Source organism: Oncorhynchus kisutch, linkage group LG30 (genome assembly GCF_002021735.2).
Source record: "Oncorhynchus kisutch isolate 150728-3 linkage group LG30, Okis_V2, whole genome shotgun sequence".
Classification (NCBI taxonomy): domain Eukaryota; kingdom Metazoa; phylum Chordata; class Actinopteri; order Salmoniformes; family Salmonidae; genus Oncorhynchus; species Oncorhynchus kisutch.
Window position 1 is genome coordinate 19,572,258 of NC_034203.2, and position 27,776 is coordinate 19,600,033.

Consider the following 27,776-nt stretch of genomic DNA (forward strand, 5'->3'; position numbering starts at 1 on the left):
GTTGTACACGAGAGCTGTATCATTGAATCAATTAATTAGATCAATAAATAAAACCAAACTAAATAAATGAAACCATTTACTTCCGCTCAGATCAAACATGAATGTCTACCTACCTAAACCTTTTATTGAAGATTAAAAGCGAAGTATATGTGACAACATACTGTACTGGCCATTGTAGATTGTTTTTTTCTTTAACAATCTTGTAGCAAACAGCCCCTTTGAAGTACAAGTTGAGAAAGACTGAAGACTCTCCCCTCCCCTCTACACTCTTCAAGGTATTCATTGAGCCTTTAGTATTGCTATTGATTGTTTGCCAAGTTCAATACCATTATACTACAGTAGTTGGCCACTCACACTCCATCAATGGGGCTGCAGCAACATGATCTTACAAGCAGTCATGTAGCAGCCTTATATTGTATCTAACCCCTTTTCTATGACTTAATGAAGTGGTTGTATCCCTCATCATCTTCAAATGTGGTGAACCAAAAAAATGGACTTTTTTAAGGCCAAAGACTTAGAGGTTTTCTGAACTTCTTTTCCTTGCCAACCATCAACCAGCCAGTTCAGCTTCAGATGAGTCACAGCCATTTAGAAGCCCTCTTCTGTCCTCTTATTGTTTCATCGCCTAGAGCATCAAGAAGAGATCAAGAAAGCCAGTCCTTTTTTATTTATTTATATTTGGACAGCTTTCACAATCCCGCTCACAGTTTCTCTGCCCTGAGGACACAGTGAGTTAATTCTGACTTTCCATAATAGTCTGGGTCTCAAAATGTAACTTCACTTGTAGGTCTTGAAGATTGAGCGCACTGAGTGGTGAGGAAACTCGTGTCATTTATACATCATTAAAAATCAATGATTTATTTTTGAAGTACTTTGTTGTTGTGTCTCATCATGAAGTTAATTTGCAGTCAGACATCATTAATTGTCACCTAATTTATTATATTTCTTCCTAATTTTCACCCCATTTCACTTCATCATGTGACCTCAGCATTAAGTGGATTAAATAATCTCTTTTCCTCACACAGTTCACCCTTACTACCTGGACATGATGCGGAATAACTTTAAGCTACTGAGAACTTCTCATTATAAATGCCTTTCTTCAAAACCTGTTCACACAAAAGGCAATAGAGTTTCAGCATCGGCATCATGCCATGATTCGGTGTAGGCCAGCAAGTAGTACATCTACATTGTATACAATCACAGCCTCTAACAGTCATGACATGTAGAAAGATGTGAAACAGATGTGTTGACTGCTTAGTGTGTTTTTCCACCCAATGCTGCACAGACACACTTCTACTTGGGAAATAATTACTATTCATTAAAGCTAGCTGCTAGATTCTCTGTATCCCTCTTCCTCCCCGGATGTCCTTCAGCAATCCTAGCACCTGTCATTCTGTCAGCCCTCAGTCAGCCTATCGATTCACAGATCTTTACCCGAGCATAGAATGCTTGCATGCCAATTTCTCTCTCCCTCTTTTTCTGGGCTGACCTTTTATTTCTTTAAGAGGTTTTGGCAGGGATAAATAAACCACCATGAACTTTATTCAATTTGAATATTAGTCTTTGTCCAGATCATACATTTGTCAGCTACTAATACATACATATTGATTTGTGGTTGTATCCACGACAACAGTCCAAGGTAAAGTTTGTCCCTCCCTGCAGAGTAACATTGCAATAGCAACACATCAATACAACTACTCAGATTTTAATATCATTATCAGAACACTTAAGCAACTGCCAAAAGGTTAACACCCCCACCCCCCTGAATGCATATTTGAAATACTGTGCATTCAAGTTTTTGTTTTAATATCGACAGAATACAAATCAATGCAAACTTAGCGGGTCTTCTTTTTACTATTTAATATAAGAACATTTACATCCTGTTAAACATTGAGAGAAACAAATCTTTTTGATCAAACAATAAGAATAAAAAGTTACAGTGCCTTCAGAAAGTATTCACATCCCTTGACTTTTTCAACACTGTGTTCTGTTACAGAATTTAAAATAGATTAAATTTAGATTTTGTGTCACAATATCCCATAACGTCAAAGTGGAATTATGATTTTAGATTTTTTTTACAAATGAATCAAAAATGAAAAGCTGAAATGTATTGAGTCAATAAGTATTCAACCCCTTTGTTATGGCAAACCTAAATCATTTCAGGAGTACAAGTATATTTAACAAGTCACATAATACGTTGGATGGACTCACTGTGTGTAATAATAGTGTTTAACATGATTTTTTAATTAGCTCAAGTATCTGTAAGGTCCCTCAGTCGAGTCGTGTATTTCAAATACAGAGTCAACCACAAAGACCAGGGAGGTTTTCCAATACCTCACAAAGAAGGGCACCTATTGGTAGATGGGTAAATATCTATTTGAGCATGGTGAAATTATGAATTACACTTTGCATATTGTATCAATACACCCAATTACTACATAGATACAGGTGTCCTTCCTTGCTCAGTTGCTGGAGAGGAAGAAAACCGCTCAGGGATTTCACCATGAGGCCAATGGTGACTTTAAAACAGTTACATGGCTGGAAAAAAACTGAGGATGCATCAAAAACATTGTAGTTACTCCACAATACTAACCTAGATGACAGAGTGAAAAGAAGGAAACCAGTACAGAATATGCATCCTAAGGCACTAAACTGCAAAAAATCTGGCAAAGAAATGAACTTTATATCCTGAATACAAAGAGTTATGTGTGGGGGAAATCCTACGCAACACATCACTAAGTACCCCTCTTCATATTTTCAAGCATGGTGATGGCTGCATCGTGGTATGGGTATGCTTGTCATCGACAAGGACCAGGGTAAAAACAAATGGAATAGAGAAAAATTGGAAAAATTCTGGAGGAAAACCTGGTTGTCTACACTGGAGTTGCTTACCAAGATGACATTGAATGGTCCTGAGTGGCATAGTTATAGTTTTACTTAAATTGGCTTGAAAATCTATTGCAAGACATGAACGTGGATGTCTTAATCAACAACCAACTTGACAGAGCTTGAATCATTTTTAAAATAAAAATGTGCAAATATTGTACAATCCAGGAGTGCAAAGCTCTTAGAGACTTACCCAGAAAGACTCACAGCTCTTAGAGACTTACCCAGAAAGACTCACAGCTGTAATGACTGCCAAAAGTGATTTTAACATATATTGACTCAGGGGTATGAATACTTATGTAAATGAGCTATTTCTATATTTAATAATTTTCAATACATTTGATAAAAATTTCTAAAAACATGTCTTCAATTTGTCGTAATGGGGTATCGTGTGTAGATGGGTCAGATACATTTTTTTAATCCATTTTAAAATCAGGCTGTAACAGAACAAAAAATGGAGTAACTCAAGAGGTATGAATGCTTTCTGAAAGGACTGTAAATGGTTCTTAACAGAGCCAACCAGTAGACATATCAGTATGTTTGTGTATGTAACATGTCATATGTACAGATACAAATACATAAAACATTGTCATATCATCAAATATCATTATTTCATCCAGATACTGATTAGATATTTAATATTCTTGATTGAGCTGTGTGAAGTAGTGTCTGATAAAAGTGGATGTAGTTAACCCAAGAATATTTACATTCAGCACTTTGGTTCTGGACATTTGTAGCTTTTAGGGGCAAAACCACATCTCATTCTATAAATGTACAGAAGTTGAAGGCATTTAGGAAATACTTGTTCATTTTCCCAAAGACAATTACTTTTCATACTGTACAGAAAAACTGCTTGAGTTAATTCTGTCTGAAACAGTAAGCTCTTAATTTACTTTTGACATACAGAGAGTTTGTTGCTTGTTTCTTGAATGGCTCTCGGAAAGCTTTTGGCATCAACCCCATAAGTAATGTACTTTACAGCACAATATAAAGGAGTAGGTAGTATTAACATGGTAGAATATAGGAACAACTTATAACTCAAGTTGTATCAGAGATACAGTATATCATTGATAATTGTAAGTAATTTACAACTAGTTCAAATATTTTAACCATGTAACTATTACCTTTAATCTGTGTGTATGTCTTCTGAAAGGTATTTTAGTTTGATTTTGATTAAAGCAATACGGACAATATACAAAATTGAATTCAATAAATTCAGCTAAAGATATTAAAATCAAACTGTAATGATTACACTTCTTATAGTGGTGCCATTCTCTCATATCATTACCCATTGAAAAGCTAAGGTCGGTCTATATGTAGAAAGAAAGATGTCCCCCACATATCAAATTACCAGAGTAATAAACCATAATAGTGAGGTCATGCCTCTCTGAGGCCTAAGGACGTTGGCACCAGTCCCAAGACTTGCACACCAGGCAAACAGGCCACTGCTAAGTGATAGTGTTGGCACTAGAGAAGGCCATTTATTTCCACAGGGATATTTACATACCAGGCATCCTATCACCAATGAAAACTAGATAGAGCACACATGAAAAGGGCTTTCCAGCCAGGTACATGGTGGCCATAAAAAGCTCAAGGACGACAGCCGCTAACAATGAAGTGCAGCAAATGTAAAAAGAAGTGCAATTTGGCCGAATGGGAAGAAATGGAAGAAATGCACACCACTGATTGACATAAAATAATACAAAGTCAGAAAGAAGAACATCTGGGTAGTATGATAAGTGCCGCGTGCTGCCAGCCATGCTTAACTGTCAGTTACTGTCTTACGGAGTGAGGCAGTCAGAGGCAACAAACAGGAATAAACAAAATAGCAAATAAATGCTCTTTGAAATCCTCTGCTGTACTCAGCGAATACTATTTATCATGTAATGAGAGGCCAGCCAATCAAGTCAAGGAGAGTTTATGCATTCCTTTGCATGCTTAGATTTCAGACTGATATGCAAGTGGATGTGCAGTGGAGTGGAAAGTTGAATGTCTCTATTATATGATAATGTCCATAGTAATGAAATTGCAATAGTACATTTATTTGTTGTTGATAATGTTCCTAGTCTCTCTCTCTTTCCCTGCTATCAATAATCTATTCTCCAGACAATTCGTATTTCTAACAATTCCCCAAACTCATAATTCAAATGGTAATTGATGACTTTACTACATGACCTACACATGTACAGGCAAAAAATAATCCAAGCAAAACACCTCATTTTATTTCAGCAATTCCACAACATTAATGCAGTTATTGGACTCTCAAAACATCATAAATCATTGGAGAAAAATAGCCAACTCCCTTTCTTGTGGGAATGTTTGAATAGTTTACACAGCATAATAGACCCTCCTTGATTGATTGGGTTTCCTCCACTGTCCTGGCGATTAGCTGAAGGGCGAGTGCAGATTTCTTGATGACACCAAGATAAATCACTTTTATTTATAAACTCTATGTTTGTGACTCCCATCTCATTGAAATAGTCTGAGGTTTTTCCCAGGTTGTTCAGAGGCACAGTGAGTTTTATCTGATGTGACAATATGTGTTTGGTTCCCGTGCTCTGTGACAACCTTGTAAATGTTTGTTTTTTACCTTGCAAATGCTGCACTTTATATATTAGAGACACAGAGGATTCGTACTGTGAAGAGGGACATTGAAATAGGTCTTCTTTGTCAAGACCAAAGGTTCCTTGCTCACTCTTGTCAAATGGTACAACTGATAAATCCTAGAAACACAGCTATTCCAGTAGTAGATTTATGACAGTAGGTTTTCACTCAAGGTGTAGGTTTTGTAGATAATGAAAGACCAAATAGTACTTTAACATATGAAATGGAGATACCATAGCAGTACGGCAAATTGTTGAACCATCACAATCAGTGTAAAATATTTAAACATATCCAGATGTAATATTATACCAACAAAAATATATGTCCTCCAGCACATATTCATTTGAGTTTCAATGTGTAGGCCTATCGTGAAAAAAATGAATAAAGGTTTGAGCTAAAAAAAACACCTTTGAACAGGAATTGTGACTGACATTTACAGGTAAGATCCAAAATACGGTGTACTCATTAGAATGCAAATACAGTTGGCCAATTCCAAAAATGTGGTGTTATGTTTGCAAAATACAGTTGAATTCAGAAGTTTACATACACCTTAGCCAACTACATTTACACTCAGTTTTCACAATACCTGTAAAAATTCCCTGTCTTAGGTCAGTTAGGATCACCACTTTATTTTAAGAATGTGAAATGTCAGAATAATAGAGAGAATGATTTATTTCAGCTTTTATTTATTTCATCATATTCCCAGTGGGTCAGAAGTTTACATACACTCAATTAGTATTTGGTAGCATTGCCTTTAAATTGTTTAACTTGGGTCAAACATTTTGGGTAGCCTTCCACAAGCTTCCCACAATAAGTTGGGTGAATTTAGGTCCATTCCTCCTGACAGAGCTGGTGTAACTGAGTCAGGTTCGTAGGCCTCCTTGCTCACACACGCTTTTTCAGTTCTGCCACAACTTTTCTATAGGATTGAGGTCAGGGCTTTGTGATGGCCGCTCCAATACCTTGACTTTGATGTCATTAAGCCATTTTCCACAACTTTGGAAGCATGCTTGGGGTCATTGTCCATTTGGAAGACCCATTTGCGACCAAGATATTACTTCCTGACTGATGTCTTGAGATGTTGCTTCAATATATCCACATAATTTCCATCCTCATGGTGCCATCTATTTTGTGAAGTGCACCAGTCCCTCCGGCAGCAAAGCACCCTCACAACATGATGCTGCCACCCCCGTGCTTCACAGTTGGGATGATGTTCTTCAGCTTGCAAGCCTCCCCCTTTTCCCTCCAAACATAACGATGGTCATTATGGCCAAACAGTTCTATTTTTGTTTCATCAGACCAGAGGACATTTCTCCAAAAAGTCAGATCTTTGTCACCATGTGAGTTGCAAACCATAGTCTGGCTTTTTTATGACGCTTTTGGAGCAGTGGCTTCTTCCTTGCTGAGCAGCCTTTCAGGTTATGTCGATATAGGACTTGTTTTACTGTGGATATAGACACTTTTGTGCCTGTTTCCTCCAGCATCTTCATAGGGTCAATTGCTGTTGTTCTGGGATTGATATGCACTTTTCACACCAAAGTATGTTCATTTCTAGGAGACAATGCGTCTCCTTCCTGAGAGGTATGATGACTGCATGGTCCCATGGTGTTTATACTTGCGTACTATTGTTTGTACAGATGAACGTGGTACCTTCAGGCATTTGGAAATTGCTCACAAGGATGAACCAGACTTGTGGAGGTCTACAATTGTTTTTCTGACGTCTTGGCTGAGTTATTTTGATTTTCCGATGATGTCAAGCAAAGAGGCACTGAGTTTGAAGGTAGGCCTTGAAATGCATCCACAGGTACACCTCCAATTGACTCAAATGATGTCAATTAGCCTATCAGAAGCCTCTAAAACCATGACATCATTTTCTGGAATTTCCAAGCTGTTTAAAGGCACAGCCAACTTAGTGTATGTAAACTTCTGACCCACTGGAATTGTGATACAGTGAATTATGTACTTGTGTCATGCACAAAGTAGATGTCCTAACCAACTTGCCAAAACTATAGTTTGTTAACAAGACATTTCTGGAGTGGTTGAAAAATGAGTTTTAAATACTCCAACCTAAGTGTATGTAAACTTCTGATTTCAACTGTGTATTCAAAAGGTCTAGCCTGAAAATTAAACACTCAGCTGAATGTGCTTTTTATCTGAACATTGATTCTCCATCATAAGGCATGATTTTATTTTGTTACAAATATTTTTTTGGTCTTTGCACTTGGTTATCTAAAAAGCAATGTGTACTTTCCACATCTAGATTTAGATGGAGCAATATGTACACAGCTATATCCACAGACCTTTTGAAATCCTCTCAAAAGGATATTTCAACATTTAAGACATTTTAACCATTCATTTTGCCACTATGTTCAGCTTCTTTTGGTAAAGTAATGTTGCTGAATAAATAAATAGAAATATTTACTATTGGGCTTCCCAACCAAATGTTAAGCACAAATACATATTTTACAGGATTTTGAATGCCAGATAAAATGGAAAGGCAAGGATAACATTTTTGGGGATGATTATCATAATAAAACGTTGAAGGGATAGTTCACCCAAATTACAAAATGACATTAGTTTCCTTACCCTGTAAGCAGTCTATGGACAAGGTATGACAGCAATCCATGTTTTGGTTTAGTTTCCCTGGCACAGTTTCCACATGCTAATGTTTTAGCATTTGTGGCACAAAGTCATGAACGATATTAGAATTTTCTGTGCATCATGTTAAACTCATAAGTGACTTTGTTGGGCTTTACATTCAACTTGAGATACTTTAAGAAATGTGGACATGATTTGGATGTGAAAAATGCTAATATCGGTCCCATGACTTGAATGGGATTTCTGCCACAAATTCCAAAACATTAGCATGTGGAAACAGTGCCAGGGAAAGTAAACCAAAACATGGATTGCTGTCAAACCTTGTCCATAGACTGCTTACAGGGTAAGGAAACCAATGTGTCATTTTGTAAGCATAATCAACTCATTCAGCCCATCAGACTCTTTTAAATGAAATCATTCTGTAACCAAAGAAAAAAGCGTTAGAAAGGGAAATCCTCTTCTGTTTCCTCAACTTACTGCCAACAGATGAACAATCCAGAGCAATTATTTTCCAAACTCAGTTCCTCGCTCTTTATATTAAAAACTCTATCTGTGCAAAGCAAAATCTGTTGTCATGACATCACTTCACATCCAACAGAGCCAACACACTCCGAGCTCTGTCAACCAGTGTATAGGAATGCTCTAGACATCTCAGAGAAATATATGTGCATGTTTTCCAAACCAGATGGATAAATTGGCAACTGACTGAAGAGTAACCAGCAGCGCAGCACAGCACTCTCTGGACTCTAATTTAGACTGAGCTAGCTGCACAACTGGCCCAGCTCTGCCTCCGAGGAATTGGGCAGCTTGGAGTTGAAAATCTGGAGGGAGTCTCGGATGCGCACCACCTCACTAGTGGAGAGCTTGAGCCTGTGGCGGAGCAGACATGAAAAGAGGTCCAATGCCTGCAATCCAGGCGGGGAGAGCCGGTTGATGCGGTCTCTCATCTCCAGCAGCATATGAAAGGCTGCGTCCTGGGTGCCTTGCGTGTAAGGGTAGTCCAGCTGCAGAATCAGGTCTTTGATGCCCTCGGGGTCAAAGTGCATGCTGTAGCCGAACACCTTGAGATTGTTGATCTTCATGTAGCCCAGGTTGGACGTGTGGTCATCTAGGTCCAGGGGTTCGTAGAAAAGGGTCTCGTTGACGGTGGGGTCATCGGTCAGGATGCGGCTGCGCAGGTAAATGTGCACCGTCTCGAAGAAGGACTTCCACTTGGTGCCCAGCATCAGTGTCCAGTTGTAGCACTGCAGAGAGGCATCCACCTTAGTTCTTTCCCAGTCTGGGAAGTCCTGCTGGTTGACAGGCATGAACCAACTCTCTGAGTGGCTACCCCCAAATGGGTTGACATAGATGGCAGGCACAGGCTCCAGGGTACTGTTTTTAGTAGAGCAGATCTGGAATGAGATACCCATTAGCATATGAATGAGGTTGGATTTGTTTTTGTTGCTCTTTAGAGTGAGGAGCATGCGTTTCCTCCAGGCTGGGTTGAACCAGCTTCCCAGACGCACGTCATTGCTGATGTAGATGGCATGGACTTCCATGCGACTGTCCAGCCGCTGGAGCAGGTACTTGAACTCTGCATCCGGCATGTCAAAGTCAATGTTCAGGTAGTGGTCCAGAGAGTTTGCTATGTTGGGCCGACACGAGCCCAGGTGCAGGATGTTGCCAAGGTGGCAGGAGCCACAGCGTGTGATGTTGTCTGGGGCACATGAGAGGCAGGATGACCCTTCTCCGACCTCACAGGGCACTGTCCCCTGGCAGGCACTACTGTGCTCTGCAGTGCAAGTGCAGCTCTGCACCTCCTCTGAAAACGTGCCCAGGACTCCATGCTCATTGCAGTACAGGAGTGACTGGGCCCTGTTCAGCCAAAATCCTGGTGTCCTAAAGAGAAAAGAGCACAATATTAGGTATTTAAAATGAGCTAATTCGTGAAACAAGAAGAGAGACATTTGCGTAATGTGTTCTCCGCAAACATCAGTAGTCACATTTGTTATTAAGATTAACATAATTCTTTTCAATAACATAATTTGACTTTGGAATCATCTTTACTTAAAAAGCTTTATAAGTGCTCTTCATCAATAAATGTATTCATTCATTAATCCAATTACTTTCTTTTGACTAACACTATTGTAGCCTTTAGAAAGGACAGAGGAACAGTGCATAAAAGACACAAGTGAAGACGATGTTTTAACTTTCACTTAACATCATCCCATTTAGTGAGTGCCAAATAATGATTGATGTGGGCGTCCGTCTTAGGGATTCAGAAGAATACCAAGAACCCTACGCAGAAGATCCTTCATCCACCTGTTCAGTTTACTCTGGAGGATAGGTGTCTTCCAGAGTTATGCATAGCATGTTCCAGAACTGGCACAACATACTTATGAAGGATTGTTCTTTTAAGTACTAATATGTCATAGCTAATGTGTTCTTTGATTTTATTAGATTTTACGTGCTATACTTAATGTTCACTATAAAGTGAATTTGAGCTTAAGTCTGTGTTCATGAATTATGTACAAGCATTCGTAGGATGAGATATTTTTGGTGCAACCACATTTGAGGGAAAAAAACTCAAATATTGTAAATAAATTAACAATTGAGTACTTTGCTGTAACTTTCTACAAAGCTCTATGCTGGAGTTGCTTCTGCAAAGACGAGTTTTCCTCAACCGGTTCTGTATTGGGAATTGCACTATGTAAAGCTGAAATATGCAATTTATTCCTTTCCGCATTCCAAAATGAGGGATTATATAGCACATGATGATGATGATGATGTAGAAATCTTCTGGCTCAGCTGAGCTGAATAGATTGTTGTTATTTGTTTGAACAGAGTTTAATGAGTGAATGACAGCCAGAGGTAGTGCTTGTCACAGAAATGTGGGTGTTCAGTGAGCAAGTGGTTCACACCAACCTGTTGTCTCTAAGAGCACTTGATTACAGACATGCCACCGCAGACCTCACATCACCCAGACCCCTTCAATCAGGGTGGAGACACTAAACAGCTCTGTCTCTATTTCATTTCAGATGCTTGGCCTGGTTTTCGCACAGCATCAGATACCAAATTGCCTCTAAATGACAGACAACTCAGCCAGGTATATGTGATTAAGGGTGTACTATTTTAACTATAGGGAAAAGTATTAAGACCTGACCCAAATAAAATTACTTTGCTTGGTCAAATTACTTGATATAAAAGAGGACACAAAGTGGTGATAAAATGCCATGAAGTGGTTGTAAGTGGTTCTATGTAATAATTAACGTAATTTAAAGTAGGTGTAAGATGTTCAAAAGCCAATATAAAGACGTTTTCATCTCTGATGTGGCAGATATTATAATCTATTTGTGGAATGATTTGAGAGCATGTAATGTTCCCATTATTATACCTTTCTCTTGGGAGGCTGATCCTTGGCAGTTTGGGACATCGCTTGCTCAGAGAGAAGAGTTTCCTCACAATCTTCTGGGCTTTCCCAAGAATCAAAATGGTGCTGCTCTCCAATTGGATGTAGCGCCTCTGGAGAGCTGCATCTGCTGCCCAAAACTTGAATACCAAGGATGTGTTTAAAAAACGGTCTGTTGGTAGTTTTTTCATGAAGGCCTTGAATTCGTCTAAGAAATTGAGAAACAATCACAAGAAAATAAGATTAGTGTTTTATTTAACACAAAGTCAATCATTTCATATATCCATCAATACACTACATATTTTTTTTAAAATACAAGGTATTTTAATTATGGATGGTACGTTTTATTGTGCAATTATGGTCCATATCCCTAAATCTACCATGGACAGCTCCTGGTATTTATATTCTTGGGACACTGTGCTAATTTAAACTATGCAGAGACTTCCTACTTATGCTGTAGGAAAGTTGTCTACCCATGCAGCTAACATGAGGTATCCTATCAAATCACTGCAATGAAGACACTTTTTTTTTTACAAAGCCCAACTGGGTGAGACCTGCAATTGTTATGGGGGCTGGAGCTTCTATTATCACATGTGCTACTTTTGGCATAATGCAAGTGAGTAAATTGCAGTGCACTGGCGGGCTCAGGACATTACAGTGTTCAATGATCCTGAGTGAACTACCTCGGGCTCCCAGAGCCAACACCAAATTAGTTTGATAATATTAGCTTTGGCATTACGGTGTTAGTTTAGCACATTCAACGGCTCAATTGTTTTACACATCAGGCTCACGTTGTCACATCTATTCATACTATCAATTTGAAATGCATGTGATGTAGCAATAGGTATTTGGATTGATGGATCCCTTAGTGTGTTCAGTGTTAAATGCTTTGTTTTTTTAATGGTAGTAGTCAATTATTTAATTGCTTTCTATCTCGATAGATATCCTGCGTAATTATTTATTGACATGGGCATTACACCAGAGGAACTGCTAGTCAAAAAACCTTACCAGATGACTCGGTTGTCGGCATATTATCACATGCAGTTATGGTGCACTTTGGTGCTCTGACAAACACTACGTCCCTTTTTTTGGAAAACAGAATAAGCAGTGGTCAGTATATAACTGCCTTACTTACATATCAGCTACAAGGCAATCAGAGATGTTATGCCCTTATGGTTACCTACTTTCATCTGACACAAGGAGGCACTGTACTTGCTGATTTCATATGTGGTTAGACACTACATTATGCCCACATCAAATAACACATTTTCTTAGCATGTACTTACGCATTCTAACCAACCACCGGACAAGCCAAGGCTATCCAGTGGTAATATCATAGAATAAAAACCGCATCTTTCACTTTGCTACCCTATAGCTTGCTGCTTGTCAGGTTCACCCACATACAGAAGTGAAACATTGGATGCACCCCAAATGGCAACCTATTCCCTTTATACAGTAGTGTACTACTTTTTAACAGGGAGCATGAGGACGGGAATAGGGTGCCATTTGGGATGCAGCCATTGAGTCTCTGCCTGACCAATAACTGGAGTGATCAATTCCTCTGCTTCCCTCCACATGCACTGTATAACCCAGGCCGTTTGAATGATCATTAGGATTCACAGCACACAAAAGGAATTTGTCAGCCTATTCCCCTTTTTCTGGCATTTATGACTTTATGTTCAAATTGATGGACAATATCGGCCTTTCGAAATGTGTCAGATAAAGGGATGAGGTTATATTCCATAATGGACACTGCCCATTCTCATTCTGTTGGGCATATTAGTGATTCATATGACCATAAAGAGAACGGACAGGAAACTGATGGCTGCCTCAGCTTGTTCATTTAGCTCAAAAACAAGTATTTTGAATCATGGTTTTGCATGGCAGTGCTGCAACTATCATTTTACATTAGGGAGGGTGAAGCCATTATTTTAAAAGAGGACATTGCTCTGTCATAAAGCTTGTGTTTTTGAGTTGTATGTTGCAATACATGTCAGAATTACAGAGCAGATGTCGTCTGCCTGGAGTACAGGGAGATATCTTCCCATTTCTCAATGGATTAAGCTTAGTAAATCAAATAAATCACGTTGTTTCTGAATACTGCACCTGTCAGGGTTGAATCTTTAAGGAATCCCCCTTGGATTCCCCACAACTCTTCCATTTCTTTGATTGAAGAAGTTATAAACATATTGCTAAAGAGATCTAAGTTTACCATCCTTCCTTCAAACACATGTCTTCTTTTTTCTTTCCATGTGTATTCTACTCCTACTGGAATACTTCAAGTGGAAAACACAGTGAGACATGGCTGTCAAGCCATCATCGCAAAGACATCAAATGGTTGCTTGTGGCACTTTGACGGCAACTACTATACAGTGCTTCCACCATATTTGACATTATAGTTAGAATGCACTCACTATATGGTACAATGACATAAAGTCGGCACTTGTCACAAGGTAAAACTTGTCGGGAATGGTAAACTATCTGTAGGAACTACTGTAATTGATGTTAGCTCTTTATGAACAAGGTTCCAATTCTTCTATGGCATTTTTCAACACTTTATATTCCAGAGATAGGACTAAGAAAAACCTTTTCCCTTTCCCCTCGAATCAGATTCTGAAATATCAGATTCTGAAATATTACATATTTAGGGGGATCTTGTTGCGCTCAGACTGAGCATGGGAAATGCAATCTGTATCGGATTGGAAAGACATCATCATGTGCATATAAACTAGTTGATGGATACTTTGATGGCTTTCTAGTGGCATATAATGTGACATGCAACTGGACTAATTAACATTACGTTAATATCTTAATAGATGCTTTTGTTTAGAGATTACTCTAATCCCTTAAGGACTCCAATTTTCTAAACATGAATTAAGAAATCCCTTCAGAATGAGATCGTACCACTTGAGATAAACTGTAAAATGTGTAAGCTAAGACACTATACTGTCACACACGGATCTGTTTCACCTGTCTTGTGCTTGTCTCCACCCCCCTCCAGGTGTCGCCCATCTTCCCCCTGTGTATTTATACCTGTGTTCTCTGTTTGTCTGTTGCCATTTCGTTGTGTCCGTAAAACCTACAAGCGTTTGTTTCCCTGCTCCTGCCTGTTTCTTGCTCCTGTTTTCTAGTCCTTCCTGTTTTGACCGTTCTGCCTGCCCTGACCCTTTGACTGCCTGACGTTTTTGTATCTTACCCCACTATTCTGGATTATTGACCCCTGCCTGCTCTGATAGATCAAATATGTATTACTCCCAGGCCACAGCCAAATAATGATGAGCAGAAGCACTGTGTTTGATTTGACAGTCGGAGAAAGCAACACATACTGTATAATCTTACCCAATGACAGGTTCTGGTATGCATTGATAGTTGAGCTCTATTGCCTTGTAAATGGCTTATAATTCTCTCTCTGTTGGATAACTCACAACGTAACATAATGCTGTCTAAACAGCCATTCACTTTCTTAATGTGAGGCTTGCAGCTTTTCCATCAGATTAACAAGTATTTCACCTAGGCTCAAGAAAGACTGTGGTTTAACTATATTTTCAAGAGCCTTTCTTCAAGAAATCAATATTTTGTCTTGAACATATGTATGAACATTGTTCATATGAGAAATGCACCTCACCTTCTGTCAGTGCTGGTAAAGCCTGAACAATAAATATATTTGGCCTTTGCACACACAGTTGGGAAAGCAATGCTATCAGATTTCTGCTTATTGAACTCTGGTGGGTGATTTTAGTATGGACAAACACCACTACCGTGCTCTAAGGTTTCACAAACTCTTAAAGAAGATCAATCTCCACTACTACAACGATTCCTCTTTCCAAGGTTGGTGTTTGTGACGATCTTCCTATGATATTAGTCACAGAATCTAAAGACGTGCTTTTATCAATAATCCAAAATTGCAAACGGTTAATGGTTCATGATAAACACATGCATTTATGAATTGTTTGTATGTAATGTGGGGCTAGCGATGTCCTTTTAGTAAAGGGTTACCTTGTTGTTCGTAGAGGGTTGTCTGTTCATTTCCAGAGAATTGACAGGCGATGGGGTGCGTTCAAGTGCGCATGGTTTATTCAGTGTATGGGTATAGCGGAAATGTCTTATCCCGGGTGGACGTACATGTTCTTATCCCAGATTGTATTTATGCTAAAAGAATGGTTGCACTGTAATTGATATGTGTGCTCAAGGTTATTCGTGTGTGTATCATCTGAAGATGTTTAGATGTTACTTTATGCTGTTGAATGTTAATTGATCATAATGTTAATTGGCTTGTTCTCATTGGTTGCATCATAGGTAAACCCTGTCATTCCTTCATTTGCGGGACAGGGAACAGGTTGGCATGCTGCTGAGGTTTCAAGTGTTATTGTAGCCTAGGTTTGGTTTGAAGAGCTCTATTTGATACAGTTTATTATGTTTGTAAATTGTTGTACATTTTGCTGACTATATCCTCACTTTTGCTAATAAAAGCCTCACGGTGGAAAAGAAAAATCAGTTCTGCTTTGTTGCCTCCTCACAGTAAACTCCGAACGCTGGGTCTTTCTCACAGTGCTGAAACATAAAAACCTGACACCGACTCCAGCTCTTGATCTAAAAGGCTCAGATAATTCAGTATTTAAGGTGGGGAGTGTCACGCATCAAGGTAAAAAAGAAGTGCAGTACATACGCTGCTGTGTTTGTTGTTTACAGAGACATCTTTGTTGTGATATGGCAAAAAGATGTGGCAGTTTCACCATTAAGAATTCCAGCTTAAAAGCTAACGTGTGTAGCAAGATGGAATGTCACATCCTCAAGATGGCCTTATGATTTCTAAGGAAAGATCTACAGATGCTTGATAACTGTTTCCTTTGATATTGATATACTGTACACGTGAGTTTAGAAACCTATACATTTGGCCATGTTCGGAAACTGTCTTTTTGTTGTTGCCAAGAGAAAAATATCAAACTCCTTTTGTGTATTATGAATAGGCATGAAAAGGTATTAAATTACTCTTGCCAGATCAACTTTGACAACAGAGAGGGTAACACTAGAAGCTTTAGTAAGCCCACCAGTTATTTAGCATGTCTGGTTGAAGATGTAATATTTTCCCCAGTCATGCGGTGAGATCAGACCTGAATAATAGATTGAGTGAACATGAGGGGTTCAATCATTCAGGGTTTGCCAAGCAGCTGCAGTGAGCTCCAAAAGCACAAATATCATACCCCCCAAAATGCTAACCTCCCCTGTTATTGTAATGGTGAGAGATTTGCATGTCCTGGGGATATGATATTTGTGTATCTAACTTTCTCACTCATTATTATTCACGCTTAATTCAGGATTATCCAGAACCATGGTAGCATCCACATTAATGTAGAAGTCTTTAGAAACATATTCCATTCTTATTTACAATCAAATTGACTCCAAAATGACACAATACATTATTTCCCATTTGTTTCCACTGGGCACAAAATAATCTGAAACACAACAAAAAACAAACAGCAAATGCATTCAACAAATGTGTAGATTAACAAGCTTGATGTAGTAGTTGCGTGCTATGAATATGAGACCAAATACTTCAATACACATTTATGTGAATTTGTCCCAATACTTTTGGTCCCCTAAATTGGAGGGAATATGTACAAAAAGTGATGTAATTTCAAAACGGTTCACCTGATATGGATGAGAAAATCCTCAAATGAAAGCTGACAGTCTGCGTTTTAAACTCATAGTCATTGTATTATTTCAAATCCAAAGTGCTGGAGCACATAACTAAAACAATAAAACATGTGTCCCAATACTTTTGGAACTCACTCTATTTCTCAGAATACTTGCCTGAAAATAATGATTTTTATACTTTGTGAGCAATACATTGTGAGAGAGATACTGCCCACAAAATATGTACTTTAAGTGCCATAGATATCGCCTGCTGTCCATCTACCAAAGCCGATGCTTTGGGTACATTTCTGAGGAGATTTTGTTGAGCTGAGTCATATATTGGATCTACAGTAGCCCAGTTCTTGTAGCTGGGCACCAGTTTCTCTAACCTGACCAAGGGAGCGTATCAAGAATATACTGTTTCATTGCTCCTACAGCATGAAAGCAGTACGCTCCAGGATGTTACACCAACAGGCCGCAGTTGGAATGAGACAGTGTACAATCAATCTGGTCTCAGAGTAGCTTGTACTATTCTGTATGTAAATCTGTGACCCTCCATTTAGTATGTTATGTTTTGGTATGTATTCATTAGAATTCTCATACATTACAATTTTTTTTTTGTATTTGATGGTTCTGGATAATAAAATGTATTAACCTTGGGCATTATCAAGGTTGTTTGTATAAAGGAACTCAGATGGCCTAGTTAGATGAAGACAGATTGGATTTAACTATGCTCCCACTTACAGTTAGTGCATCGTTTAAACTGATCTATTTTATATACCAAACATTACCCTTAAATTCCCTTTATGGCAGAAGGATTATTCGTAAGGCGGACATGCAATATTGTCAATAATTTCAATAGTCTTAGTGTTGTGAATGACAAAGCTAGCCTACATGTGACTCAGCATCTCCCTATTTGTCACGTTCTGACCTTAGTTCCTTTTTTGTCTTTGTGTTAGGTTGGTCAGGGTGTGAGTTGGGATGGGTAGTCTATGTTCTTTTTTCTATGTTGATATATTTCTATGTGTTTGGCATAGTATGGTTCTCAATCAGAGGAAGGTGTCGTTCGTTGTCTCTGATTGAGAATCATACTTAGGTAGCCTGTTTTCCTCATTTTGGTTGTGGGTGTTTAATTTCTGTTTAATGTCTGTTCACCTGGCAGAACTTTTTCGTTTTCTCTTCGTTGTTATTTTGTGTAGTGTTCAGTTCTTCAATTAAAATATGACGAACACTTACCACGCTGCATTTTGGTCCTCCTCTCCTCCCACCAACGAGAATCGTTACACTATTTTAATCATTGTTCATTGATTCCACTGTTTTCCCTCCATGGGAGACCAGAGGAAACTCACAGCATGTTATTTCCCTCTTCTCCATCAAACATCTTTTAGGTGTGCACTTGCTTTGTTTCTTTCCACAGAACGTTCACCTTGTATTACTTTACAAGTTGATTTTCTGGTGCTTTTAAATTGCTGCTGTAGAAGGCGGCTGACCCCCCCATGACCCACATCTTATCTTGTGATTTGTATTAAGTTGTATCTGGGTTTTGATTTATGTTTCAAAAATAGTATTACTTCTTAACTTATGCTGTACCACTGAGTTTGAACTACATTAAACTCACACTTTTAAACTAGATTGTGATAAGACTTACTGGGCAGGTTGAAAGGCCTATGAAAATTAACAGTGGAGACTACATCTCAAATGGCACCCTATTCCCTATTTAGTGCAACACTTTTGATCAGTGCACATAGAGCTCTGGTTAGAAGTAGTGTACTATACAGGGAATAGGGTGTAATTTGGGACGCAGATAAAAAATCCAAGTCACTGCTCTAATCTGGAGACTGCCTCTGACTGACATGCCGTTCACGATTCATTTTCTAACAGTAAATCTTTATTTTTTCTTCATGCAGGAATAAGAGGAAGCAGTGACCTTGCTCCTCAGTCCTCAGATATGAACCATACGTGGTCCACAAATGCACATTTTTGTCTTTTATAAATCGATTACAGTACATTTACTTGTATTTCAGCAGTGCAGGAATATGAGAGTACCTTGCTCCGAGACAGTGTCCTATGGCGATGTAGTAGCAATTATAGGTAAAACTTCACTGACAATGAAGAGCTTGTGGCAAGCTATAAATCGTTGCTCTCACGGTAGGGAATTTAAGGAAGTTTCGTCTCTCCTCACAGTAAAAAATTTTTGGGCCATGGGCAAAGTAAAGATAGAAATGTTTGCAAGGCTTATGTCGCACATTACATTTAGCAATGGGCTTGGGGCTTAGAAGCTCAAGAGGGAAGAACCAACCTGGGAGAGACTTGCTGTACCGTGGCTGGCACTGTGAACATTTGAGCCATTGGGAAAGGTTTCCAAAGTGCTATATGTACTGAGTTGACTTTTTATTCAGAGTAATGAAGGACTCTTAATACCTCTTCAACTTCAGTGTATGAAGGGTGTTTTCTATTGTCCTGATGGGTAGCTGTCCCACTGAACTTACACAACTCTACTACACTTACATTCACATGCAACGTTATCTTCTGATAGACATGCACAGACAGCTGTCTTGCAATTTACTTGCAATAAAAATATAAATTACATAGATTTTTTTTAAATTACATATTTGGACTAATAAGTAACATTTTTGCCATTGTAATCTTGTGGTGGACCAGCCCACATATTACTCACACACAATAGCTAGTGTTTATAAAACTGCCTTTATAAAGACCTGAAAAGGAACTGCTTAATACTGTTAATGAGATCCTCACTTTAGTACTATGACAGTTGATGAGCTGGACTCGACAGTGTGTGTCAGAATCTAATTGAGCCAGTGGAGACTACCCTTGGCATCACAAACTGTCCATGTTGAATGCATATGGTCGCAAACAGACAGAAGGAAGTTCATTGTTATTCGCTACTGAGCTGATCTGTACTCACAAATTTTCCCTGACATCAGTTTAATGTTTTTCAATTACATTGTTTCGGCAAAAACATTTAAGTTTACAACTAGCTCAATTTGCTACAACAAACCACCAATATAGTATAGTATAAGTTATACACGTAAGTAAAACCCGCTCATATTACAACATACTGTAGCAATATTTCCTGTTTGGCAGAAAATATTATAAACTTATTTTCCCAGAGAGGTAGTTGTATGTAAGCTATACCTTCACCTAGGCAGTGATTCTATCTCTTAAGACAGAAAGGAAGGATTAATACTATCCCCATAACTACATTATCAGAAAAGGTCCCTTGGGAGAGCAAAGATTCTAGGAAATGAGAAAGTGGGAAGGGAGAGTATACATTACACAAGCCACCCCCCAGAGACATGTAATGCACCTCCAGCTGCCTTTGTACAGTGGGCATGTGGTCCTTTCCCCTGAACAATTTATGCATGCGTCCCAAATTGCATTCTTTTTCCTATAGTGCACTACTGTTGACCATGGTCCATAAGGCTCTGGTGAAAAGTAGTGCACTATATAGGGAAAACGGTGCCATTTGTTACAAAGGATCTCTGCAGGCGATCCTGGTGAGAAATGGAGTCTGTGCTGAAGGATCCCAAAACCACGCTAGATTACCCCATGTGGATTTGATGCACCTATATGAACAGGCACACAGAGTGAACAATAGTAGAAGATGAACTGCCATGGTCTCTCCTATCTTTCAGCAGAAGAGAGAGGAGAGGCCTCGGTCTGCTATTCTATTTATAGCTCAATGTCTTTGTGGCAAGCAGTCAGATATTGAACAGCGTTGATAATGTTTTTCTCCCCCCAAAAACCCTGTAAATTTCAGCATACAACACCTCCTCACACATCTGTTCTACTTTGCTAAGCTTACCGGTCAAGTTTGACGATGGATTACTTTCATCCCAAAAATAGAGACGGGGAAAGTTTAACTCACAATGTTTATGTATTCAATTGAACAAGAAAGTATGGCGCATGACATAAAGTTGTTCAAGAGAGTAGCAACGTTCAACTGGTGTTTGAAATAGGCTTAGAGAGCAGGTGTCTGCTGCTGTTTTAAAACCGTCCTGCAATTTTAAACCTGTCCTGAGACTCCTGCCATGTCTCCAGGCATCCCCAAAATAAACAAAAACTGGCTCTCGGAGAATGAGTGCCCAACTGGTAAATAGTCGCTTATAAATACAGTAGATCAGTGAGTCAGGGGGCTAGCTGCCGGCAGAGACTTACAGTTGAAGTCGGAAGTTTACATACACTTAGGTTGGAGTCATTAAAACTTGTTTTTCCAACCACTCCACAAATGTCTTGTTAAAAACTATAGTGTTGGCAAGTCGGTTAGGACATCTACTTTGTGCATGACACAAGTAATTTTCCCAACAATTGTTTACAGATAGATTATTTCATTTAAAACTCACTGTATCACAATTACAGTGGGTCAGAGGTTTACATACAGTGGGGCAAAAAAGTATTTAGCTAGCCACCAATTGTGCAAGTTCTCCCACTTAAAAAGATGAGAGAGGCCTGGAATGGGCCAAAATACCAGCAACAGTGTGTGAAAACCTTGTGAAGAATTACAGAAAACGTTTGACCTCTGTCATTGCTAACAAAGGGTATATAACAAGTTAGTATTGAGATAAACTTTTGTTATTGACCAAATACTTATTTTCCACCATAATTTGCAAATAAATTCATTAAAAATCCTACAATGTGATTTTCTGGAGGTTTTTTTTCATTTTGTCTGTCATAGTTGAAGTGTACCTATGATGAAAATTACAGGCCTCTCTCATCTTTTTAAGTGGGAGAACTTGCACAATTGGTGGTTGACTAAATACTTTTTTGCCCCACTGTACACTAAGTTGACTGTGCCTTTAAACAGCTTGGAAAATTCCAGAAAATTATGTCATGGCTTTAGAAGCTTCTGATAGGCTAATTGACATCATTTGAGTCAATTGGAGGTGTACCTGTGGATGTATTTCAAGACCTACCTTCAAACTCATTGCCCCTTTGCTTGACATCATGGGGAAATCAAAAGAAATTAGCCAAGACCTTAGAAAAAGAATTGTAAACCTCCACAAGCCTGGTTCATCATTGGGAGCAATTTCCAAATGCCTAATGGTACCACGTTCATCTGTACAAACAATAGTAAGCAAGTATAAACACCATAGGACCATGCAGCCATCGTACCGTCCAGGAAGGAGACGCGTTCTGTCTCTTAGAGATGAATGTATTTTCGTGTGAAAAGTGCATATCAATCCCAGAACAACAGCAAAGGACCCTGTGAAGATGCTGGAGGAAACAGGTACAAAAGTATCTATAGCCACAGTAAAAGGATTCCTATATCGACATAACCTGAAAGGCTGCTCAGCAAGGAAGAAGCCACTCTAGCCAGACTACGGTTTGCAATTGCACATGGGACAAAGATCAGACTTTTGGAGAAATGTCCTCTGGTCTGATGAAACAAAAATATAACTGTTTGGCCATAATGATATGTTTGGGGAAAAGGGGGAGGCTTGCAAGTCGAAGAACACCATCCCAACCGTGAAGTACAGGGGTGGCAGCATCATGTTGTGGGGGTGCTGTGCTGCAGGAGGGACTGGTGCACTTCACAAAATAGATGGCATCATGAGGTAAGAAAATTATGTGGATATATTGACGCAACATCTCAAGACATCAGTCAGGAAGTTAAAGCTTGGTCGCAAATGGGTCTTCCAAATGGACAATGACCCCAAGCATACTTCCAAAGTACCTTTAGTGACTAGGGGGCAGTATTTTCATTTAGGGAAAAATCATTTTTGTCAGGACAAGATGCTAGAATATGCATATGATTGACAGCTTAGGATAGAAAACACTCTAAAGTTTCCAAAACTGTAAAAATATTGTCTGAGTATAACAGAACTGATATTGCAGGCGAAAGCCTGAGAAAAATCCAATCCGGAAGTGCCTCATGTTTTGAAAGCGCTGCGTTCCAATGCGTCCCTATTGAGCAGTGAATGGGCTATCAATCAGATTACTTTTTCTCCGTATTCCCCAAGGTGTCTAGAGCATTGTGACGTAGTTTTACGCATTTATGTTGAAGAATACCCGTAAGCGGCTACATTGTGCAACTGGTCACCTGATGGCTCCCAGGGTGATTCTCGCGTAAAATACAGAGGTAGCCATTATTCCAATCGGTCCTACTGAAAAACCAATTGTCCCGGTGGATATATTATTGATTATAAACAACGTTTGCCATGTTTGTCGATATTATGGAGCTAATATTGGAATATTTTTCTGCGTTTTCGTGACTGCAATTTCCGGGTGATTTCTCAGCCAAACATGAAGAACAAACGGAGCTATTTCGCCTACAAAAAATAATATTTTTGGAAAAAAGGAACATTGGCTATCTAACTGGGAGTCTCGTGAGTGAAAACATCCGAAGCTCATCAAAGGTAAACAATTTAATTAGATTGCTTTTCTTATTTCCGTGACCAAGTTACCTGCTGGTAGCTGGACAAAATGCTGTGCTAGGCTATCGATAAACTTACACAAATGCTTGTCTAGCTTTGGCTGTAAAGCATATTTTGATAATCTGAGATGACAGGGTGATTAACAAAAGGCTAAGCTGTGTCTCAATATATTTTACTTGTGATTTTCATGAATAGGAATATTTTCTAGGAATATTTATGTCCGTTGCGTTATGCTAATTAGTGTCAGTCGATGATTACGCTCCCTCATGCGGGATGGGGAGTCATTAGAGGTTAAGGACAACAAAGTCAAGGTATTGGAGGTTAAGGACAACAAAGTCAAGGTATTGGAGTGGCCATCATAAAGACCTGAGCTGAAAATTTGAGGCCTAACTGAAAAAGTGTGTGTGAGCAAGGAGGCCTACAAACCTGACTCAGCTACACCATCTCTGTCAGGAGGAATGGACTAAAATTCACCCAACTTATTGTGGGAAGCTTGTGGAATGCTACCCAAAACATTTGACCCAAGTTAAACAATTGAAAGGCAATGCTACCAAATACTAATTGAGTATTTCTGACCCACTGGGAATGTGATGAAAGAAATAAAAGCTGAAACATATTATTCTCTCTACCATTATTCTGACATTTCACATTCTGAAAATAAAGTGGTGATCCTAACTGACCTAAGACAGGGCATTGTTACTTGCATTAAATGTCAGGAATTGTGAAAAACGGAGTTTAAATGCATTTGGCTAAGGTGTATGTAAACTTCTGACTTCAACTGTATATTGCAGTAATGTTGAAGGTGTCTGGCTAGTATTATTTAGCCAGCTAGAAGGAGGAAGTAAGAAGCTAACGTTAAACGCAGCCTACCTTAGAAGGAGCAAAAAATATTCTACTAAATTCTCATAATAACTCCACAGAGACTAGGCTACGGAGACAGACAGTTATGTGGCGCTCAGTGGTAAGGCTGAGGCAGGCTGCAATGCTTGCAGAAGGAAGCAGAGGAGACAGAGAGAGAGGAAGCAAGCAGAGAGAGAGGTTAGTACAGAGTGGGGTCACCTGAGAAAATCTGTACTAATCTTACCAAACAATTTAGGAACTTAAATAAAATAAGACACATGGCTTATTTTCCTTATAAGCCTACATTAAAATGCTATAAAATTACAAATAATACAGCAATAATGTCATAAATGTTTGTTTTGTCGCTGATGCTATCTGTCAGCGTGAATCATTTCTCATATTTCCTCCCTTTCAGGGGTATAACATTACAATTGTATAGCTAATAGGCTATGTGTTTGTAGATCGACTGAGGTGAATGAACCTACAGCAGCCAAGGTGATAATGGCAAGGGTCATTTTTGCTTGTTTTTGCTGTTCTCTAAATAGCATTTAAAAGCTTGTATAGAATTTCAGTAGCCTAAATGATCTTCAACTTACAAATAATTCTGGACTCGTTTGTAATATAGCACCCTTTGTAAAAATTGTTTGCTGCCACTGCTGCATGATTTAAGGTAGACGTGTGCTGCATGGTCTCCGATCATGTAAGCGAACTCACATGCCTCCGGCATGAACATGTGAAGTCTGCACAGAATACAAAATCACAGCGATCGTAGCATCCCAAAGGGAACTATTCCCAAAGCCCTGCTTTATTCAACTCACGATTCCTCAATGTATCGAGAAAACTATTAATACAATGGGTGCATATTTCCAGATCTTTGTGGCACACTCAGAACTTCAACCTTTGGCAAACCTCATCTTTGACCTGAAGATTTATTCAATCCAGTGCCTTGTGTGTAGTGCTTGTGTGAAGCTTGACCCATTTTCTTAGTCTGTATACTAACGATTACAAAGTGTTTATCCGTGTGGCACTGTATCAGCATACGTTCATGGTAGAATTATAGCTCCAATCATATTACTGGCATGTGCAACATGCAACTTCTACCAGTATATAGGCTAAGTATCTTTTAAATTAATATTTTTTACATGGCAGATTATAGCCAAATTCTGTGGCTATATGCATTACATTGGTTTGGCTGCTGGTCAAGCTCTATTGAGCTATGGATGAAGTATCTACCTGCATGTGTCAACATAATGCTTGATCTTCGTTATGACAGTGTTATCATCCAATCAGTGTGTGTGATACGCATATCACATTCTAATCTAATTCAGTCAAAATGTAGGGGAAAAAAGCAATACAAATCAGTCAAACAGTAAGACATGTACAAAATGCTAAATATTGAAGATGCATGGATGTCCTTGGTGATATATAGTGATGTTTTGTTCATCCGACAGATGTAATCCCCTGAAATAATCCCCTGAATAAATACTACAATGTTAGGAAATGTTGCCAGCTATTGAACCAAAGAAATCAATTTCTGGAGAATTATTTTTGTTGTTATTACAAATCTGTCACATTCAAAATGTGCATGTGACACATCTAACTGCTTCCAGTGCATGCTTTATTTAGGTAATAAATGCAGAAATGGGCAAGCCATCAGTGAAATTTCAATTGGCAGGTCTTGATGGGGAAGCAGTGCCAAGACTATTTGTAGGTGGTACCATGTATCAAATAACTCTCTGTTACTTGAAGGCATGTTTTTAATTAACATAATGGAACCATTGTGGTAATTAAGCGATTTGCACTGTATCATGAAGGGATAGTGAATCTAACACTAAAAGAATATTTGACTTTTACAGGCTGAATTTATAGCTCTGCACATCATCTTTCACAGTAGTTAAAAGGAGGTGTTGACAGGTCCTTTTTGTCGGATAAAAAAATAGATCCAAGAAGGTAAATTTGTTAAGATTTACATAATGCTTGTATGTTGCAGAATTAAATACAGTCAAGTGTAACTCATTTGACTATATAACTATACAACTAATATTAGATTAGTTGGGTGCTAGCGTGAGAGACTGATTTTGCTTTGTCAGTTATAGAAATCTGTGTAGAAATTGCTTTACTAATGAGAGCCGTTATGAAACATTGGGCGGAGCCTTTCAATGATTTAATTCCTTTTGCCCAAGGAGGTCATGATCTGCATCCCAAATGGCACGCTATTCCCAAAGGACTATGCTCAAAAGTAGTGCACTGCATAGGGAATAGAGTACCATTTGGGATATACTCATTAACCCTTCTTGCAAAGGCCTTCAGTACAATAAACTGTTTTTTTAGGGGTTCAAGCAGCAAAGCTGGGTGAAACCAGCTTCTTTTTCCATAATGGCACATTCCCATGCAAATTCCTGTGAGATGGTAAGGCTTAGGATGTTTAACCTTGAAGGATAGTAAAGGGTAAAGTGTGCACACATTCATGCAATGCCATGTCAATTGGCCACATGGTGGCACTATAACAATCAGTTTAAAATGCAACATTTAAAAGGTCACACCCTGTCTGACCTAGAGTCATGAAATTCAGTACATAGGTCCCTCTCCTCACAAGGAACAAATTTGCCTCAAGGACACATAAGGTCCACCATGATGGACTTTCCACAATTTAGAATTTTTGGAAAAACACTAGGGGAAAACGAGTGGCGAGACAGCATTTGCCGCAGTACTTTCAAAGCAGCAGCACCGAATGCGTTTACCAGACATATTCATTAGTTCACGTCATAGAAAAACGTTTTGCTACGGAAACGAACCTCTGGTGGGCTAGATGGAGACCAGGACAGCAACAGAAGGTTAGTGTTTTTTTCTATACATACACATAAAACATTTCTTTGTTACAAAGTTTACTGTGTATAGTGTTAAATATAACCCTGCCTTACATAAACCTTACAGAATTAATAATAGCAGAAGATCACTGTAACCAGATGAACAAATCATTGAAACCTACCTGCCTTTTTTATTTTTCAAAGTCCACTGCTTAACATTGTGTGTGTGTATGGAGTGAAATACATTTTTAAATATATTGTAACCATTCTTTGCATAACTCTTAACCCCAGTACACTATACTACAGAGTATGTTGTCCATCGAAGTTGTTGTCTCTGGCTCTTTTGATATCAGATTCCAGGAATGTTTCCAAATCACATGACCAGACAAGAAAAACAAAAGGCCTTATAGTCATTGCACAGAGGAAAAGGGAAGCTATCTATAATACTAATCTTTTGTCATAGCCTACAAATAGGACCCAGATTTTTACCTGACCAAGTCCTGAGATCAGGAAAAACTCAAGGCCCAAGAAAAGACACAAACATTTTGCCACACCATTTTTCATCCTTGTGGTGCCACCTCTGGATCTCACAATATGATATTATCACGATACTTAAGTGCC

At 38.8% G+C, this 27,776-nt stretch overlaps 1 protein-coding gene across 1 annotated transcript in view; it reads right to left on the bottom strand.

Annotated features, from left to right (window-relative positions):
• Positions 1–8,105: 8,105 nt before the first annotated feature.
• Positions 8,106–27,776, bottom strand: part of LOC109875452 (BMP/retinoic acid-inducible neural-specific protein 3-like) — a 90,101-nt gene continuing 70,430 nt past the window's right edge. Inside the window, exons 7-8 of the mRNA XM_031809705.1 lie at positions 11,465–11,687; positions 8,106–9,969 (exon numbers count right to left, since the gene is read on the bottom strand). Coding sequence (XP_031665565.1) covers positions 8,850–9,969; positions 11,465–11,687 — 1,343 coding nt within the window. The 3' untranslated portion in view covers positions 8,106–8,849. The remainder of the gene's footprint in view (positions 9,970–11,464; positions 11,688–27,776) is intronic.